Source organism: Pseudochaenichthys georgianus, chromosome 24 (assembly GCF_902827115.2).
Source record: "Pseudochaenichthys georgianus chromosome 24, fPseGeo1.2, whole genome shotgun sequence".
In the NCBI taxonomy this organism is placed as follows: Eukaryota; Metazoa; Chordata; class Actinopteri; order Perciformes; family Channichthyidae; genus Pseudochaenichthys; species Pseudochaenichthys georgianus.
In genome coordinates, this window is record NC_047526.1 from 20,387,276 (window position 1) to 20,409,000 (window position 21,725).

Below are 21,725 nucleotides of genomic sequence, written 5' to 3' on the forward strand. Positions count from 1 at the left end.
TTGAATCTCTTAAGGAATAACAAGGGACAGAACACTCTAATTGGAAGTAACATCAATCCCAAGTTCATATTCGGTGTGAAGAAACGTTTATCAATGTTATTATTTTAGGTGTGTGTCATCTGTTGTGCTAGACCTACAGTATAAAGCCTAGTTTGTTTTTGTGTTGACCTCTGTTTTCCTTTAGACTCAAAAAAGCCCGTCTGGCTGCCCTTTGACTTAAGCATTCATTCATAGTGTGTATGTGCATGTGTAAATGTGTGTGTGTGTGTGTGTGTGTGTGTGTGTGTGTGTGTGTGTGTGTGTGTGTGTGTGTGTGTGTGTGTGTGTGTGTGTGTGTGTGTGTGTGTGTGTGTGTGTGTGTGTGTGTGTGTGTGTGTGTGTGTGTGTGTGTGTGTGTGTGTGTGTGTGTGTGTGTGTTGTGTGTGTGTGTGTGTCACAGCTGTCTGGACTTAGGCTACTGCCCCGTGGTGTGTGTTTGCTAAATGTTCAGTTCACGCAGCAGGACAAGATCTCATAACGTCTTTTAATGAAAATGCTGCTTGTATTTCCCGGACTCTCCAATGTGTCCCTTGTGTTGTTATCTCTTTCCTTTCACCACCTCTCCTCTATATTCCTTTAAACTAAACACACCCACCAATAACAGATATTACGATTAGTGACAGTTAGTGCTGTTTTGGGAAGTCTTAGTCACTGCAGGAGGGATGTGTGTATGCAATTTACTTGTCTTGTACACACCAATGTGAGCATGGGACAGTGAGATCTCACCTTATTACATCATTTCTGATTGAGGGTTTTTACCGTATGGCTGCATAAAAGGACCATCAGGATATATTAGGATTTTACAAAGCAGTAAATCATCATAATAGCTGCATATGGATTACATTCACTCTGAAATGTCGCCGTCATTATAACAAGGCAAGTTGAAGGCATACATTTTGGAGAAAGTTAGACAAGACAGAAGTCGTCTTTCATCATTTACGTGGGGACCATCAGCATTGTTATTGCATGCAACAGGTGTTGACATGCATGTAATTAAATATGTGTTTGATTTCTGAATCATGTGTTCAATGTGTGGAAAAGCAGAGAAGTAATAATTACAAAGGATGTGTGTGTGTGTGTGTGTGTGTGTGTGTGTGTGTGTGTGTGTGTGTGTGTGTGTGTGTGTGTGTGTGTGTGTGTGTGTGTGTGTGTGTGTGTGTGTGTGTGTGTGTGTGTGTGTGTGTGTGTGTGTGTGTGTGTGTGTGTGGGTGTGTGTGTGTGTGTGTGTGTGTGTGTGTGTGTGTGTGTGAGTATGTGTTTGTGTATTCTTCTTTCAATGAGTCGATGTTTAGGGTGTTAAGGTGTTTATTTTCTAACACTTTGTAATTGTGCACCAAAAATGACAATTCGATAATGCCTCATTTGCATATTTAAAGACTTTCCACTTGTGACACAACATTTTAATGTGTTGATGTTAGTTATCAACTGCAGAATTGTTTGGGTGATATCTTTAATTAAATAATGTACTCTTTTAACCTGTATGGTGTCCCTTTACTTTATGCTTTTGGCCTGATCGCTTCTCTTCTGCGCAGGTACGGAGATGGATGCAGAACCCCAAGGTGAGCGTGGAGAAGGCCCAGGGGAAAAGCCACCTTCACTCCTGTCCAAAGTGTCCTCTGGCAGACGACCTGTGGTACACACACTTCCCCTCGCCTTATGGCTGCTGTCACTACGGGGGTCTGCAGGGCAGACAGTACTACCACCAGGATCCGTGCTCACCATGCCCTGCCAGCGGAGTCACCAGCGGCCATGACAAGAGCAAGGGCTGCAAGGTAAAGGGAAAAACAAATACAGAGAGTGGGAGGGGGAGTGTGTGCGTCAAGGAACGAATCAGTCAGTCATTCTGTAACACTGCACCCTGACACACAATGTTACCCGTCACCTTCAGAAATGAATGCTCAGTCTTCTTTAAAGGATAATGTTAGAGCCAGTATTTTGCTTATATAAGAAAGGCCACCTAATCGTGACGTCTGTAGTCAACCAGAGTATAAAAGACTACAATTCCCATTGCGCCTCCTCCAAGGTGACAGAGATGTTAGAAAGACTCCGTCAGTTTTTAACCGTTCAATTACCCTTTAAGTTATCAAGTTATACAAGCCTTAACAAAGAAAGAAAGAATACCTAAGTTGTTTGTTATTTTATTTGAGTTTTGCCTGTTTGTTTTGACTTTTGTAAAGGCCTCTTTTCTTTGTTGCATGTGTTTGTTATTTTATTTGGAGCAAACCCATTCCATAATATCATCCAAACCATCGGAGGCCAAGCAACTCATCAACTGTAAGTAACACAAATATAAAGGAAAGAAAAACAAGTTAAAAATGTCTGTTTAAGGCATCTAGTGGCTTGATAGAAAAGTAAGGAAGGAAGCCACAACAGATAAAGTTATAGTCTTTTCCTAGCTTGGTCACCATTTCTATTGATTATAACAACATTGTCTATATGATAATGTGTGTCATACAGAATACATAGGAAAAGTTCCTCCCGCCATCCTCTCACTACTTATGTCCTCTGGCTGCAGGTGCAACTATAACTAACAGTTATTTTACAGATCTCTCTCTGATCGCCCATTAGCATTCATTAAAAGAAGCCAACAAAGCCAATTAGGTTCTAACAGGACTCTAGACATTACTGTTTGTCTTTGTTCTCACTTTAAGCTCTACCATGAGTGTCGTTATGTAATATAAACACTAAGAAGGCAGGGTCGTTTTTCAAAATCCCCCTGTTGCTCGTGGCGGGCTGGTGTTTATGAAATTAGAGCAGGTTGCATGTATTCAGCAGAGAATACTAAAATGTGTCAGAAAAAAAATACACACACACACATACACACAACAGATGCCTTGCCCAGACAAACGGCAGTCCATTCACCCTAATGCTGCTGCAGGTGTCCAGGTTGTCCTTGCAACTGCAATCATAATAGCCATCCCACCGCTATCAATCATCACACCCATCAAGTGCGTGTGCGTGTGTGTGTTTTTTTCCAGTCCAATGGGCAACAGGAGAGAATGAGTCATCACTGTCCCAGCAGGACAAAGCCACACTGTGTACTGTGTGTGTTTGCATGTGTGTGTGTTGTGTGCTGAGAAACAACACTGAATCATGTTAGAATACAAAACCGCACCTCATTATTGTCCATCTCACTGTTCTCTTTCCTGCAGCCCTATAGTTTTGTTTTCCCCCCCACATTTAGTTTAAAGTTGCTCTGGTTTTCTTCCAGGTAGTTCTCTATCCCTCCATCAATTTCACCTCTTGCCCTCACCACCGATAGATCTGTCGCTAATGTCTCACTGGAGATAACCAATGTGTGTGTGTGTGTGTGTGTGTGTGTGTGTGTGTGTGTGTGTGTGTGTGTGTGTGTGTGTGTGTGTGTGTGTGTGTGTGTGTGTGTGTGTGTGTGTGTGTGTGTGTGTGTGTGTGTGTGTGTGTGTGTGTGTGTGTGTGTGTGTGTGTGTGTGTGTGTGTGTGTGTGGAATTGATGGGTGTTGAAGCGAGGTGGGAGAAGACAGGGGGGGGGCTCCATGGTGAGTCATAGCTAGCTTTCACTGCAGAGTGTGTGAAGTCAATCCAGGAGTGTGGAGTTATACAGGAGTGACCTATAACAGCTACTAGTGTGCGGTGTTGTGATCAGGACTCAATTAGTGTTACTTTGGTTGGTGATTGGCTAATGGTTACACAAGCCAAACAAATCTACCTTCATACTTCCTCCCATTTTACTCCAAATATGCTCAGGCATATGTATAATCTGATCAGCTCATTTTCAGAAAGGTTTTATATAAATGGAGCAGGACAAAAAGTGAGCAAATATTTTTTCCTGAAACCTCCAGAATCTCTTTACACGGAGAGGACACATGTGTATGTATAAAAGACATGAACAAGTGGATTTTGCATAATAGGTGACGTTTACAACTACAACACTCATTTAGAGAGACACAACCCAAATATCGCAACCTGATCTCACCAGAATGCGTGACTCCACCACGACTCCTTAACACCGCATTGCGTGGTGGAGTCACGAACTTTGTTACATTTACGTGTCGGCACCACGCAAACAACCCCAATGTAAAGTGAATGAGGCTCTTTTGTCGTGGTGCACACACGCATTTCTACAACGTCCTGCAGTGAGCTTTTATTCTATAAAACGTTTTTAAAATCTACTTTATAGCGAATTTTTGTTCTAAAAAAACAGTGCATTGCGTGTAATACAACTGTGATTTGTATTACATTAGTTAGTTTTTAAGGAAGGCCAGAGCTTCAGCTGTGTCAAATAGATTGTTCCCTTTAGTTAACGTTTTTTAAAAGAACATTATATTCCGATTTGATCATGTCCCCTTTATTGTATTACGGAGAGCAATGTGAGCGTCCATTTCCATTGGATGACGGAGGATTTTACACCCGGAAGTAAGTATTCTCTTTACTGTCGATTGATTTTACAGTGATATCTGCATTACTCATCAACTCAAAAACACCAGATTATCCTTGTTGATTACACAACATTGATTGGTTTAAATTGTGTACAATGCTTTTGTAATTTTCCCCTTTGATTCGGAGAAACACATATTTGTTCAGTTTAGGATGGCCGAAGACACCCAGAATCCTCAGCTATCGTTTGGGACTACACCATGTGCTTTGCTTGACAAACCCCGTGGTTTGTCCTCAAGCTCTGTGATTGGATGTTGAAGTTTACGCTGAGTGACAAACAGCATTTTGAAATGGAATGAAACCCATCGACGGCACACTATTCAAAACAGGAATCGAACGTCTCCTACCCCCCCCCCCCCCCCCCCCCCCCCCCCCCTTAGGTCACAGGCTCCTCCAACAGTGCAACACAATAAAACAGATAAACAGAAAAAATAGTGCAAGTCAATACAAAAAGTAAAATAGTAAAAAGTGAAATAGTGCAATAAGAGTCTATACAAGTGATTGGAATATATGATATATTAGACTAATCATTTCAAAATTCAGGTGTTTAATAGTCTTATGGCCTGTGGGATGAAACTGTCCCTGAGTCTGGTGGTTTTAGTCCGGATGTAAGATAAGATAAGATAAGATGGTACTTTATTGATCCCAATTTGAGACATTGTTTTTGTTGCAGCAGCATAAAAGACAAGGCATTTTACAATAAAACAAAACCACAAATAAACAAGAATAGAAAGAAAAGAATAGAAAATATACGTGTTGAAATAGAAAACATACATGTAGATATTATATATGCAAATATACATATTCAAAAATATATGACAATGGAATATGGAATATCAAATATTGAACAGATTATATATGTGTAAAATGTACAGCGAGGTTGTATTAGAGAAACTATGGAGCAGAGAGTTCTCTTCCAGCCAGAGGTGATTTATTGTACAGAGTTATTGCAGTGGGCAGGAATGTGTTCCTGTATCGGTCCTTGTGACAGCGGAGCTGCAGCAGTCTGTTGGAGAAGGAGCTCCGTTGACTGTCCAGCTGCAGGTGGAGAGGATGGGTGGGTTATCCATCATGGACAACAGCCTGTTCAGTGTCCTCCTCTCCACCACAGCTTCAAAGGGGTCCAGCTTGATGCCGATGACAGACCCAGCTTTCCTGATCAGTTTATTGATCCTGCTGGTGTCACCGGCTCTGATGCTGCCCCCCCCCCAGCAGACCGCAGCAAAGAAGAGTGCACTGGCCACAACAGACTAGAAGATCTCCAGCATCTTGCTGCACACAGGGAAGGATCTCAGCTTCCTCAGAACATATAGTCTGTTCATCCCCTTCTTGTACACAGCGTCAGTGTTGATCCTCCAGTTCAGCCCATAAGTGCACTCCCAGGTACTGTAGTCCTCCACAACAGCCACATCCTCTCCTAGAATGCGGCTGTTGTGCCAGATGGCAGCAGACAGAACAGTTTGTGGCTGGGGTAATGGGGGTCTTTTATAATCCTGAGGGCTTTCTTTAAGGTTAACCTGGTATTTTTACTCCACTACATTTATTTTAGTTACTTTACAGATTCTGATTAATGATGTGAAATATAAACAACCCTTAAAGCAGACTTTAGTTACACCTGAGTAAAATTCAGGGAAGGTGATTGTCAAGTGCCAACAATCAGGAGAGATATTTGATTGGAGGACTGGCTTATCTAAAGCCAGTTGAGTAGCACTTGAAATGTTTTGGCTCTATGAAACCTGATGTACTTTATGATTCTGTTTTCTTCAAGCTTGTATTTTGTTGGTCGAACGCACTTATTGTAAGTCGCTTTGGATAAAAGCATCAGCTAAATGCAATGTAATGTAATGTAATGATTGTCGGTGCTTGAGAAGACTAAATATGTATCTGTAGATCCCTATAAAGTATATACATTACTCGTTATTCTCTACAAATAGTTAATTAAAAACTGTATATAATTGCTATTTTGGACATCCCTTTTCAAGATTTCAATATTACTCTAAACGTGTAATAACGTGCTTTAACCAGTAGGTGGTTTGGGTTAAAAAGCTGTCAAGTTTACAGTGTTAACAAAATAAAATATACTGCTGTTTCTGGTTTAGTTTACGACGGATATATTTAGTTATTGTTTTGATATTTATAACACAAAAGCGATGGAAAAAACCCACAGCAACACAGAAAAGATGGTCTTAACATGAACCAGCGGTCTAGTAGTTAATAAAAAACAATAATATCAAAACAAATTATTACTACTAACTTTATTGTGAAATTAAAAAAGAACGGTAAAAGAATAGTTTCCGGTCTATTCTGAGCCCGATCTCTGTAGATAAATACAAATAAAGAACTACGACAGATGTGTAATATTTAATGCAGCCAAACCATTTATTACAATGCATTAATGTGATGACTTTCAAAGAGTAAAGCAAGCACTGCTGAAAAAAGTATGATTTATCTTTTACGAAGCGTTTTTTTCATATGGAATGCAGTTAGAGGTCAACCAATCACAGAGCTTGAGGCAACACGGAACAATAGCTGAGGATTCTGGGTAGTATAGTGTCTTCGGCCATCCTAAACTGAACAAATATTTGTTTCTCCGAATCGAAGGGGGAAATTACAAAAGCATTGTACACAATTTAAACCAACCAATGTTGTGTAATCAACAAGGATAATCTGGTGTTTTTGAGTTGATGAGTAATGCAGATAGCACTGTAAAATCAATCGACAGTAAAGAGAATACTTACTTCCGGGTGTAAAATCCTGCGTTATCCAATGGGAATGGATGCTCACATTGCTCTCCGTAATACAATAAAGGGGACATGATCAAATCGGAATATAATGTTCTTTTAAAAAACGTTAACTAAAGGGAACAATCTATTTGACACAGCTGAAGCTCTGGCCTTCCTTAAAAACAAACTAATGTAATAAAAATCACAGTTGTATTACACACAATGCACTGTTTTTTGAGAACAAAAATTCGTAACTAATGCACCATAATACATTCTGACGAAAAATAAAAATTATTATGAATACAAATAAAATAAAAGAAGCCTCCCGTGAGTTACTACAAGCTATAAAGTAGATTTTAAAAACGTTTTATAGAATAAAAGCTCACTGCAGGACGTTGTAGAAATGCGTGTGTGCAGTGTGCACCACGACAAAAGAGCATCATTCACTTTAGATTGGGGTTGTTTGCGTGGTGCAGACAAGTAAATGTAACAAAGTTCGTGACTCCACCACGCAATGCGGTGGTCACGCATTCTGGTGAGATCAAGTTGAAATATCGACTCTCTTCCTGTATTTTAATCTGTGTGTCATACCAAGTATTCTATGACAAAACGTATCTAAGGTGGCCCTGAAGGGCAAGACACCACAGCATTTCACAAAACACTACAGCATTTCAGAAAACACTTCAGCATTTCAGAAAACACTTCAGCATCTCACAAAACACAACAGTTTTCCCAAAACGCCGCAGCATGAATGGAATCGGATCCATCAGGCTAAACTAACCTGTAGCTTCTCCGTCCACACTCACAACAACGTCATACAGACATAAATAAATCATCGACGGTATTGGCCATGACACAGACATTCTGTGTTTTGTATATGTTTAACTTTTGTCCAGTTTCTTAACAGATAGGAGCTGTGTGAGTTCTGAGTGTGTGCTAACAGCTAACGGCTGATGTGTTGGGAAATGTTGCGCTGTCGGGTGCTGACCAATCACGAAGCGTGATTTCTTGACTGGCAGCAAAAACAACCAATTAGGCAGCAGTACTTCTCTGGCTGGCTCTGTCCAATCACAAACAAGAAGTGTTCTCCCTAAAGGAATACCCTCTCCATCCAATGTGAAATGCTGTGGCGTTTTCTGAAATGCTGTAGCGTTTTCTGAAATGCTGTAGCGTTTTCTGAAATGCTGTGGTGTCTTGCACTTCAGGGCCACCGTACCTACCACACACACGCCATGTTCTGTACTGTTTCCCACACACCATGGCCTCAGGTCACACACGTCTCAGGTCGGTTAAATCGATTCCTTGCGTCCCTCACTTGCGTCGTTTCCCTGCGTAGTCCCTCCCACCAGGGAAGCATGGAGGGACGCAAGGAAACCACGAGAAGCAGGGAAATGAGTTTTAAGAGCAATGGGACGTCCTTTCCTCCGGAGCGTGACGTGAAGCGACGTCCGTTGGTGATGACGCTGCACAGCTGATCGTCTGACAGCAGCCAGCTCTGTCCCCGTTATTTCCACACACACCCCCGCCTACACATTTACTGACACAAACATTTGTATCATCTGTTGCAGACCCCAATAAATAAAAATTAAATAAGAACTCATTCTCAAAAAAGATAAATGCCATTCTTAAAATGTATAAACGAACAATAGTTTGATTAATATGTATTAGAGTGCACAATAGAAATAAAATAATTGAGAGAAGAAAAAGAGATATGTTATCCATCAAAACCCAGTTAGATTAACATTCATTGGATTGCACACTTTGTTTGTGTGGATATGTAGCACATTAACATTTTAATAGCACTTAATGACTGACTGAATGGAAATGACAATAAATGAAAATGTAAAACGAAAAAAGCGATCATGAAAATGTTTCCAACAAATGAATACAATGATTTTTGACCACTTTGTTGTTCAGATATATCACATATTTGTAACTAAATGATAGATGAATTGAAACAAAACACAGTATAAATTGAGGAGTGACTCTCGTGAGTTTCATTTATTTTCTTCACTCCGCTGAGAATTTGGGAAACTGCTCTCATGTCAAGAAGCGTGAGATCAGTGCATGCACTGCATCGTCCAATCGGTGAGCAATACACAGTAAGGGGGCGGGGCGAGTATCTGAGGATTTCATCGGAGGATGGACTGGTGGTTCCTCCATTATCGCTCCTCGATCCTCGGTCCTCCAGCAGAAATAAGAGCCATGGGACTCAAGATGGCGCAGACAAATCAACTTCCGGTGAGATCAAGGAGCGAGGAGCGAGGAAATGAAAATAGTCGACCTGAGACAGGGCCCATATCTCAGGACCCTCTGTGCAAACACGTCACAACCCTCAAAGTTGACTTGCCAAACACTAGCAGAGCGTGACACTTGTTCCACAAAATGGAACAGTAACAGAAACATTCCCCCACTTATTCCGAAGGCGCCGCTTCGTGCTCGGGGAGGTCACCCACGGCTCGACTCAAATGCAAATGAGCAAAGCTTCACTATGAAATTTGTCAGCCCATCAAAGTGAACCGTATCAGTCGCTGTCTAACGAGTGTCGCAGAAACATATTTAAGAAAGTTGGGTGGTGACGTCGAGAGGCTGCTGTCTCATTTTCGAGGAGGAGGAGATGAAAAGGACGAGGTGTTGACAGACACTGTCAGCTTACTGTTGAGTGTGCAGAGACAGAAGGGAAAGCTCAGAGGACATTTGTCATGGTCTTTATACTTTACTTTTTATGCTGTTGCTTTAAGTATTCTGTATTGTTAAACACCAAATGCTCAACATTAGCTTTTCTGCATTACACTCATTGTTAGCAAAAGCTTTGGAACTGTTACTTGGCCGCAAAATGCAGTTGTTTGCTGTCAGAGGAGCTGCATACAAAATGGATTGAAGTTTCCATTAGAAAATAAATACTTGAACATGACCTCTGCAATGTTTGGATTATTTTAAGGACGATCAAGTTGTCCTCTCTCCCAAAAAGTTTCCCCTGACAGATAGCTCTCCTCCTACTCCTTCATTAAAAATGCATCCCTGCATCTTTTCTTTCTAATTACAATGCATCAGCACCATTTAACAAGCAGGTAGCTCAGCTTATCCTTGACCCACAGATTTGTATAGCCTTCACCCCTCCCCTGCTTTTGATATAAAGCTATATATAGACCAACTTTATGGCACTGATCTTATTATATTATGAAATGTGCTAAGTTTGTGGTGCCTGCGTTTTTTCCATCGAGTAATAACTGCGGAGAACATGATGCAGGACAGGAGTGGATGTTTACTTTAAGTAGAAGGTAAGGTGAGGGAATTACAATTAAAAAAAAAGGTTAACAATAGAGGCTGCATAGGGAAGATGAGAAAAGTTGAGCAATTGGTGGAAGGGAAGGGAGAGATAAAAACACATTTTTAAAAAGTGATATAAAGAGAGAAGGATAAGAGAAGCTGGGAGGACAGTTTTATTGGAAGACAGAAGATGAGGTCAGAGCATCTGCCCCACTTCCTGAGCATGACTAGAAATCAAAGGCATATAAACTCTCCTGATAAGGACGTCCTGTACTGTCCTGTAATACCAACACACTGTCAGCACACACACACACACACACACACACACACACACACACAGGCACACACAGGCACACACACACACAAACGCACGCACACACACACACACACACACACACACACAGGCACACGCACGCACACACACAAACACACGCATGCACACCCACACACACACACACAAGCACACCCACACACACAAACACATGCACACACACACACACACACACCCACACCCACACACACACACACACACACACACACACACACACACACACACACACACACACACACACACACACACACACACACACACACACACACACACAAAGCTGATGCAGCATTTCTACTATTGACATAAAAACATGTTTTATCAACATATGTTACATGTTAAATAATCTCATAGCCACTACCTAAATTGCTTATGTCATGCCATGGCATTGCATTTTCTGGGAATGGATCTGGCGTCTTGTTAATGAGTCAGTGTTTTAACGCCAACCAGGCCCGGTTCTACGGGGGTGCATAAGGGTGCATTGCACCCTCAGTTGAGTCGCTATGCATCCTCATTTGAAAAATGTAAAGTGAAAAAAAGAAATAATAATAATAATCATAATAATAATAATAAGAAGAAGAATATAGTTGAAATAAAATAAATTGTAATTGTGGTTAAAGAACATTGTCTGCTGCATTTATTTGGTCAATTTAAACGGTAAGTCAGGTGCGCGTGACCTGCGCCACTGCGCCGCTGCGCCGCTGCGCGTTTGTCATCTGCAAGGTGCTTACACAGCAGTCAATTATGGACATCAGAAAATGGTTAAAACAACCAGCCCTTATCGAGGTTGCTGCATATACTGCAGGTAATAACAGTTCAGATCATGGGGACATTACGTTACCTGCGGCCACTGTCGTGGACACTAATGCCCGACTCACCGGCTTTGCCCGCCTCGCCCACGGAGGCGGAGCAGCCGGCAAAACAGAGCCTGCCCAGGTATATTTAAAAAAGTACCCAACTCGCCTGTACAGTGGGGTAAGGCACTCGTTTTGCAGCTCATGGTTTCAAAACAGAGATTGGCTGGAATATTCCTGTAAAAAAGATGCCATCTTCTGCTATGCATGTAGACATTTCGGTCTGAAAAGGGGAGTGATTTGTAAAATATCCATAAATAAATAGTAAATCTGCTTACAGTTCTGTTTCATATGGGTGTTGAGAGATGTATCCATAGATCTCTTAATGTTGCTCTCAAAGTGCACCAGATTGATGCTTTTAACTTCAATATTTAAAAAAAAATCTTCCCGGGGGAACAAGCCCCCGGACCCCCCTAGAGGAGGTGAGGACCCCCTAGAGCAGGGGTGGGGAACCTTTTTCCTCTCAAGGGCCATTTCAATTTTTACAATATCCTCAGAGGGCCGTACAAGTTATTGACCTCTGCTTAAAAAAACAAAAATCACAGCCCATTCATTTCATTCTGTGCAAAGAAAAAGCAACCTCTTAATCCAGATATCTCACCATGACTCGCGTATGCATGCACGTGCACGGTGTGGCGTGACCACCAAAACAGAAAGATATGGACACAAGATGTGTGCAAATGTATTTAGTTTCCTATCCATGTGAACATGATTTAAGTGGGGGGGGACCTAACCTCCTCTATGGGGGTCCGGGGGGCATGCTCCCCTGGGAAGATTTTTTTTTAAATGTTGAAGTTAAAAGCATCAATCTGGTGCACTTTGAGAGCAACATTAGGAGATCTATGGACACATCTCTCAACACCCAAACACAACTGTAAGCAGATTTTCTTTTAATTTATGGATATTTGACAAATCACTCCCCTTTCAAACTGTATTCTTCTTTATTAATAACTGTCATATAGTATTTTATACCTGTTTACTTTATTCTCTTATTTTTTTTATAACTATAATGATCATATAAAGATGTGCCTTTACCTCACTGGTTGTAGACAAAGCTTCTTATATTCGTTAGCATAGCTAGCTAACCAGATGCTAATGATAACAACACAGTTATTGACTGTCTGATCAGTATGACAGATGAACAGATCGCCACTGGGCTTTCAACTAAAGACACAGACACGCAGAAACTGCGGCATGTGTATGGACTTATCGGTACTGCAATTTCTGAAGTGCTGGAGTGGCGTTCTGGTGCTCTCCGTCAGAACTGCACCCCTGTCAGTCGAGACATATACCACGTGATGACACGTTAGGCTCGTGTTGTGTTCAAGGACCCTGACCTTGGCCAGGAAAAACAGGCACTCGCTTGTTTAATTTTTTTGTGGTCTAGATTTCTTTCATTTTTTTATTTTTTGCGTGTGTTTATAAATTACCTCGAGGGCCGTACCAAATTGTCTCGTGGGCCGTATACGGCCCGGAGGCCGGAGGTTCCCCACCCCTGCCCTAGAGCAAGGGTGTCAAACTCAATTTCTTCGCGGGCCACATCAGCATTATGGTTTTACTCAAAGGGCCGGTTGTAACTTTAAGACTATATCAAAATACATATATAAATATTTAATATATATAAAATAATGTATTATATTACATCATTGCCTCTGCATTGGATTATTATCGGATAGGGTAATAACTTCATAATTAACTACGTCTGAAAGCGGAAGTCTAGGGCAAATCATTGCAAGTCTCTTCACTGAGAATTTTACCAAATGATTTAAAAAAAAATCTAATTCTAAAAATTAAAAATTAATATTTTGAAGAAAATAAGTCAAATTCTGAGAAAAAAACTTGTTCTGAGAAAAAAAGTCAAATTCTGAGAAAAAAGTCAAATTTGAGATGCATTGTGGGATATGTAGTTTATGGGAAATGTGCTTCTGTAAATCGGCATGTAACCGTATAATAAACATATTATATTCTTTGCAATCTCTTGAGGGGCCGCATGAAATTTTGAATGAATTTGGCCCCCGGGCCTTGAGTTTAACACCCCTGCCCTAGAGGGTGTTAGGTCCACTCCCCACTTGTAAAAATAGCACTTTACCACTACACCCTCTCTAATCTCAGATGCACCCTGAGTAATTTTGTTCTGGAACTGGGCCTGACACCAACACAAACTTTAGCCAGAAAGGATACTGTCCAAAAATCATTCATGCATAAGCTAAGGAAAAAGAGGAACAAAGGCAGAAAGTCAAAGACGAAGAAGGTCTCGGAGGGTAAGGGTTGTTAAGAAATCCAAGAAGATGAGAGAAGCCAAGCATGTCCAAGAAGAACAGTCATGTGTTATTAGAGTCAGCTGGAACTAAAAGCTTGGTAATACTCCTCACTGTTAATAAAGAAAGTAAGTCCCAGCTCTGAGGTTATTAAGAGCATGGTTCTCATGCTGGCTGGATTTACCAGTGAGTTCTCGGCAGTGACAAAACAGAGGGAGACGACCCGCGAGGAATCTCTTGTTCTCCCTCAGCAGTGACAAGGCCCTGCAGGTTAGGCTCTGTTCGAAGAATGCTAATGCAACATAGCATTTGATGGTGGACTTAATTCATTCAAAGATCCTGTCGAGTAAGACTGGGATCTGCGACAGATGATGACAAGTGCAAAGTCAACTCAAGTGCCTAATCACATAACTTTTCATAGGGATTTGAGAAGCCATCACCTTTGGCCCACATATGGGTTGTCTTCTTGGGAAAGATTTGCCATGTTTATGGTGCACGTGTTTTTCTAATGTGAGAATATGTTTCTCTGAACTCTGGACTTTGGATCTTGACGTATTTGCATCTGTAAACTGCCTTACTTGTGGATAATGAGGGGCAGTAGATCACTTGGAGCCAATGGTGAATGACATAAGGGTCACATTTGAAGATCCCACTGCTACTGCTGATAGTGCTGCGTACCGGTACGCCAAACCGGTACTGGACTTGTAAAAAGTTTCGGTTCAAGTCCGGTTAAAACCGGAACGTCGGGAACCGGTACTTGGACTCGCAAAAAAACTAGCACTTACGTATATTCCGGTGTCTGTGGTTATTTAAAGATTCCCTGATAAACGTTATTCAGCGTCAATAAATGAGTGCTAATCCCAGTGTGCTCAGTGTACAACATCACATGTCATTTCACCTTCGATTCACGGTTTGAAAACGTAGCATTTCGCCACATGCTAATGTTAACCGGAAGTGAAGCATTTTCAGAATAAAAGTATTACGTTAATAGTGTGAACTTCCGGTTTTTTCAGAATAAAACTGATTTAAATTAAATAGTCTATTTAATTCAAAATTACGCCATATCAACATTGATTTTAATTTCTAACAGTATGTATGTACATCACTATGTATGTAGTATGTACTGTATAATGTACACATGTAGAGTTGTAGAAAAGACATGGTGTACAGACAGTACAGTACACTCTGGCTGTACAGTCACTACAGTGTAGCCTATACTGTATAGTAGGTGTGTAACAGTGTAATGCGTATAGTCTACTCTACACTCTACCTTTCAGCAACGTTTTAGGGATTTAGGCTCAGTCAGCTCAGGGACTGTTTGGTTACTTTAGTTTGGTAAATGAAATAAATGTTTGAACTTTGTAGTAGTTCACTGTAGTTGCTGTCATACGTCATTTGTAGACTAAGTGGCAAAAAGTGTTTTTTTTACATTTGTACTTTGTAGAGAAATGTAGACACAAGTTGGAAGGGAGCACAATAAACCTGACGAGTTGAAATTTGAGTTGATTATGAGTTAATTTTCAATTGATAATTAGCTCACAATAAGTTCACTTTAGTTACTCACACAACTTGACACAAGCCATGGACTTGAGTCCGGACCTGAACCTGAATGTGAGTCCAGGTACGCAGCACTAACTGCTGACAGTTTCTGAGTCAAGGGAACATACTCTGGATTGCAGCCATCTCCAGCAGCTTTTTAAACTTAAAGTGTGAACTCTTCAAATCAAATCAAATCAAGTTTTATTTATATAGCACATTTATAAACGATTTTTGGTCGAGCCAAAGCGCTGTACACACAACAAAAATAGCCCACAGCAGAGACACCCCACAGCCAACACAACAGCACAGATTGTTCAGAATATCAGTATGAGAAAAAACGACACCCTCTATCCTTAGACCCTCACATCGTACAAGGAAAAACTTCCGGAGAAAACCCACAGATGGAAAATCTTGATCTGTGGCTGAGTTGGCAGGTTTTTGGTCAATATTTAGGTCAATATATTATGAAATCCAATAACACCACAAACTGCAGTGTACAACAGGACTATAGACTCTGACACAGTCTGGTTTATTGCAGGACTGTTGTTGTGGATCACTAGTTGCACATTACATTACATTTCATTTAGCTGACGCTTTTATCCAAAGCGACTTACAATAAGTGCATTCGACCAAGAAGATGCAAACTTGAAGAACACAGAATCATATAAGTACATTAGATTTCATAGAGCCAACATTTTTTAAGTGCTACTCAACTGGCTTTAGATAAGCCAGTCCTTTGTTAGTATATAAGTGCATTTTATTTTGTTCTGTTTTTTTGTTTTTGTTTTTCATTCGATCGCTCGAAGTGGAGTCGAAAGAGATGAGTTTTTAGTTTGCGCCGGAAGATGTGTAGGCTATCTGCTGTCCTGATGTCAATGGGGAGCTCATTCCACCATTTTGGAGCCAGGATAGCAAACCGACGTGTTTTTGCTGATGGGTGCAGCGAGCCGTTTGGCTGATGCAGAGCGGAGTGCACGTGCTGGGGTGTATGGTCTAACCATGTCCTGGATGTAGGAAGGGCCAGAACCATTCGCAGGATGGTACGCAAGTACCAGTGCCTTGAAGTGGATTCTAGCAATTACTGGAAGCCAGTGAAGGGAGCAGAGGAGCGGCGTGGTGTGGGAGAATTTAGGAGGGTTGAAGACCAGACGAGCCGCTGCATTCTGGATGAGCTGCAGAGGTCGGATGGCACATGCAGGTAGACCAGCCAGGAGGGAGTTGCAGTAGTCTAGGCGTGAGATGACGAGAGCCTGGACCAGATGTTGCGTCGCTTTCTGGGTCAGGAGGGGACGTATCCTCCTGATGTTGTAAAGCGTGTATCTGCAGCAGCGGGTTGTTGCAGCGATGTTTGCAGTGAAGGACAGTTTGTTATCTAGGGTCACACCCAGATTCCTTGCAGTCTGAGTCGGGGAAACAACAGAGGGGCCGATGTTGATTGTTAGGTCAAGAGTGGGACAATCTTTTCCCGGAAGAAAAAGCAATTCAGTCTTGTCAAGGTTGAGCTTGAGGTGGTGAGCAGACATCCACTGAGAGATGTCTGCTAGACAAGCAGAGATGCGTGCGACAACCTGGGTTTCAGAACGGGGAAAGACTAAATGAATTGAGTGTCGTCAGCGTAGTGAAAACCATGCGGGCAGATCACCATAATGACAGATCCGAGCGAGTTTGTGTACAGAGAGAAGAGGAGGCGACCGAGGACAGAGCCCATGTCAACCAATTAACTCTCTTCCCTCTGTCTGACTCTGACAATTACTTATCACTTGCCTAAATGGTGACCTTACTGAAAACCTCATTTGAATTCCAGCTTTAGTTGAATTTGCCATCAATAGTATTTGTTAGCTTTGATTTGGGAATAAGCGGAAATTAAGATGTACAACTCACTTGGTCCAATTATATTTGGTACTGGGGTTACAAATCGTAATTTCAGTGGAAGTCTTGTCATGCAGATTGTACCAATACCAGAGAGAAATGCCTCTTGTTCAACCTCTGTTTGTAGTTGTTCGGCTAGCTGAACAGCTAGCTCTGCCGGCGGGTCTCTGTGGTCTCGCGCTGACGGCTGCTGGCCTAGCAGCATGACCAACATCCACACCATCGGAGGACTGGGGGCCCGCACCGAGGGCTAAAAACACAGCAGCGGAGAACCATGCATCACCGGCTGTCTTCAGACGAGGCCGGCTAGCAAAACAGCTAGCTCTGCTGGAGGATCTCTGTGGGCTCGCGCCGGCTGTCTTCAGACGAGGCAAGCTAGCTGAACAGCTAGCTCTGCCGGAGGACTGTGGGTCCAACACAGTCTCACAGCATTTCGTGTTATAGACACGAAATGAATCTATTGATTCGTGTTCACCAACACGATTTCGCAATTTTTATTTAATAATAACAAATTAGAAGTAAAAACAGATACAAAAAAATACAGATTTCAGTATTCTGACACAGAACGATTTTAGAAGCAATGCATTTCTATTGGTAGTATGTTTCATGCCTGCACCAAATAATAAAAAATTAAAAGGAAAAAAAGATGACAAAAAATACAGATTTCAGTATTCTGAGGCTCTGAGCCCCATTTATTTTCCTCGCAGACGGCAAAAAAACTCCGACATTATACAATTTAAAATAGAAGGGATAGGGTTAGGCTTAGGGTAAGATATCGAGTAAGAAAATGTTTTTGTGAACCACACAGCTTCCGGTCTTCCAAGACCCGACCGGACAAAAAGACGTGGTGCAGGCACGAAACATACTACCAATAGAAATACATTGCTTTTAAAATCGTTCTGTGTGACATGTACAAAATGCGAAACTCGTGTTGGTGAACACGAATCAATAGATTAAATTAATTTCGTGACTATAATACGAAATGCCGTGAGACTGGGTTGCTGGGTCCGCGCCGATGGCTAGCAGCCTAGTGACAGAGAACCACAAACCAACAGCTAGCTCTGACTGCTCCACTGTCAACAACGGCACGGAGGTAAAGCCGAGAAATCCGGTATTTAAAAAACACTGTTACACAAAAAAATGTCAAACAGTGAATCAAGCAAAAATAGTGTGGGATCCTCGGTGGAACCCGAAGGGACTATTCAGTGGACATTTACATTTCCGCAGTAGCTGTAATAAACATGAACAGCTAGAACATCTCCTCCTTGAGTCCAATATTGATTGTTTAGGAATATCGGAATCTTGGCTAAAACAGTCGTCACCATCCACTCTTGTATCTATGTCAGGATATAATGTGTTTAGGAAGGACAGACTGAAGGGAAAAGGAGGTGTTGCTTTATGTGAGGAATACCATCACTTGTAGGGAGATTGAACTCCCAGATAATGTTGAGTTTGTGTTGTGTTGGTGTGGAAATCACACTTTCTGAGGAAACGTCCCTCACCATGATTTGCCTATACTGTATATCGACAACACACGGCTAAGGTAGATTTCTATGATCAGGTAAAACTCATGCTGATTTCCTGTGACTCTAACAAAGAGCTAATCATTTTAGGAGACTTTAACATAAACTGGAATGATAAACAAAATAGAAAGAACTTAAAACGGATCACGGATCAACACAACTTAATAATGGATAACTAATGGATCAACCGACTAGAATAACCAAAACCTCCAAGACTATGATAGATTTATTATTTACTAACAAAGCTGACAGAATAGTTCAAACCTAAAACTTACTGACTGGTCTTTCTGACCATAATCTTGTTCTTATTACCAGGAAACTCACAAAAAAAGGTTCATGGCCACAGCTAAAACCCCTGCCTTCGATTCTCGCTTCATCCCCAAAAATCTGCAACAACGTTTTATGGATGCAGTGAAAATTATTGATTGGGTGGGACTCTGTCCTCTGAAGATATTGGTGAAAACTGTTTATATAAAATTAATATCTTCCTTCTCAAGAAGGGTGCCTTAGGGACAGGAAGGAACATCATCTTCCCTGGCTGAATCTACAGTGCAGGAATTTAATGAAACCAACTATTAAAGCAGAGCATGAAATCCGGACTATCCACTGATTATATAGCTGACAGAAATTCACTCATGCTCGTAACAAAGTAACACAAACAATAAGACAGGCCAAAGCTAACTTTTTCATCAATATAATTGAAGGTGCGAAAGGTAACGGTAAAAAAGTTTGGCAAATCTTAAATAAACTATTAGGTAAACAAACCAAACAGGAAAATAATGTTCTAGAATAAAAAAATCAATGATGCCCTGATAAAAGACCCTGCACTGTTGGCCAACTCTCTAAATTAGTATTTCATAAATAGTGCTTTGGACATTACAAAGCTCTTCCCGCCATCTGAGGTCTCACCTAGCCCGACTGTGGATACACACCCCATTTTTGACCTCGAGGAAATCACAGAGGTTGAGGTAAAACATATAATCTTAGGGTTAAGAGGTTCTAAGGCTAGGGATGCAGATGATTTAGACACAAACTTTATAAAGACACATATCAACGGTCTAATAAAACCAATTACTAGTAAATCAATCTTTCAGCACGAGGGAAGTTCCATCATCCTGGAACGTGGCCACGTTGACACTGATCTTTAAATCTGGGGATAAGGCAATGATGTCCAATTATAAACCAGATCAGCATCCTCCCCTGTGTCTCTGGTAGCTGAGAAATGGGTGTCAAAACTAATCACCAAACATTTAGACAAAGGTTTCACTTCACACCACCCAATGCAGTTTGGTTTTCGTGCTCACCACTCCACTGAGACAGCTAACTGTGTCTTTGTGGAAACGGTTAAATGTATGTTGGACACGAGCCCATATGTAGGTGCTGTCTTCCTTGATCTCAGTAAGGCTTTTGACACTGTTGACCACCAAATGCTCCTTACAAAGCTGACTCACTTCAATTTTTCTGCAGTTTCGATACAATGGGTTTAGTCTTACTAATCGAACAGAAAACAGTGTGTTTTGGTCAACGGAGCCAAATCCCCCTACCTTGTCAATCCTGTTGGGGTTCCACAAGGTTCCATTCTTGGACCGTTACTTTTTTCACTGTACATTAATGACTTGCCTAATGTGTGTCCTGAGTTGAATGTGCAAATGTATGCCGATGATGCGGTTATCTTTGTACACGTGAAAAACACTGGAATTATCTCATCTGGTCTCTCTAATGCTTTGGACAAGGGTCAACACTGGCTGAACAACATTTGCTTACAGTTAAATGCAAAAAAACAGTATGCATGATGTTCAGTAAACGACCAGTCAACATCGAAGGATCCAACGTGTTTTTAAATGGAGCAGAAATAGAACTAGTCTCCCGCTTCAAGTATCTTGGAGTCATACTGGACTCGAACTTGACTTTTAAGAAACATATCAAGAAAGTATCCAATAGTATTAAATTCAACTTGCAACATTTGAAACAAATTAGACCCTTCTTAACTGTCAATGCTGCAAAGTCAAACCTCCACTGTATGATGCTATCCCACATTGAACACTGTTTTACAAACTGGTCGTATGCTTGTGCCACAAACCTGAAACCCATAGAACAGCTGTACAAGAGAGCTATCAAGGTGTTTGACAGAAAGCCAAATTCATACCACCACTGTACCATCCTAGAAAAACACAATTTCTTGAGTTTTGACAATTGTAAGTCTTTTAAAAGTATGTGCTTTATTTATAAATGTTTACATGGACTGGGCCCTCCTCCCTTAGGGGAATTCATCAACAAAAAAAACACTGGACGCTGCACTAGGTCAGAAACCAGAGGAGACAGTGAAGTCCACCGTAGACGGACTACTTTTGGACAAAATGTCCTTTCCATTAAAGGCAGCTCATTGTGGAATAGCCTCCCAACTGAGATACGGGATTGTCCCACTCTCAATAGCTTCAAAGGTCAACTCAAAGAATGGATGATCAACAAACAGACGTGCAATCACCGCTAAATGCACTTTAATACCTCCTCTTGCACTTTATGTAGCTCTTGTATCTTCTCTTGCACTTTATATGTCGTTCCTGCTATATGTTATTACCATGTCATAAATACTTCTGTATGCTGCTCTTGCTCTTTTGCACTTTTTACACATCATGTATTTTGTTTTTGCCATGTTTGTAAAATGCAATCTTCTTAAATATTTTATGTGAGGGACTGCGGATGTAAATTAGCTCAAAGCTAAATCTGGCACTGTTACGCTTGATACATTTGAATGTTTTGAGTGTTCATTACTGTGCATTGTCCCTGCCAAATAAACGATTAAATAATAATAATTGACTCAAAACTTTTATTTTCTCTTTTGTTAAAGACCTCAGCACATATTCACATTTACTCCATATAAATCTGAACCCCCTGAGTTTTTCAAACCC

General features: G+C 41.2%; 1 protein-coding gene across 1 annotated transcript in view; it reads left to right on the top strand.

Moving 5' to 3' along the window:
* Nucleotides 1-21,725, top strand: part of sgk1 (serum/glucocorticoid regulated kinase 1) — a 49,672-nt gene that overhangs the window by 4,045 nt on the left and 23,902 nt on the right. The window contains exon 3 of the mRNA XM_034075823.2: nucleotides 1,572-1,811. Within this exon, the coding sequence (XP_033931714.1) occupies nucleotides 1,572-1,811 (240 nt within the window). The remainder of the gene's footprint in view (nucleotides 1-1,571; nucleotides 1,812-21,725) is intronic.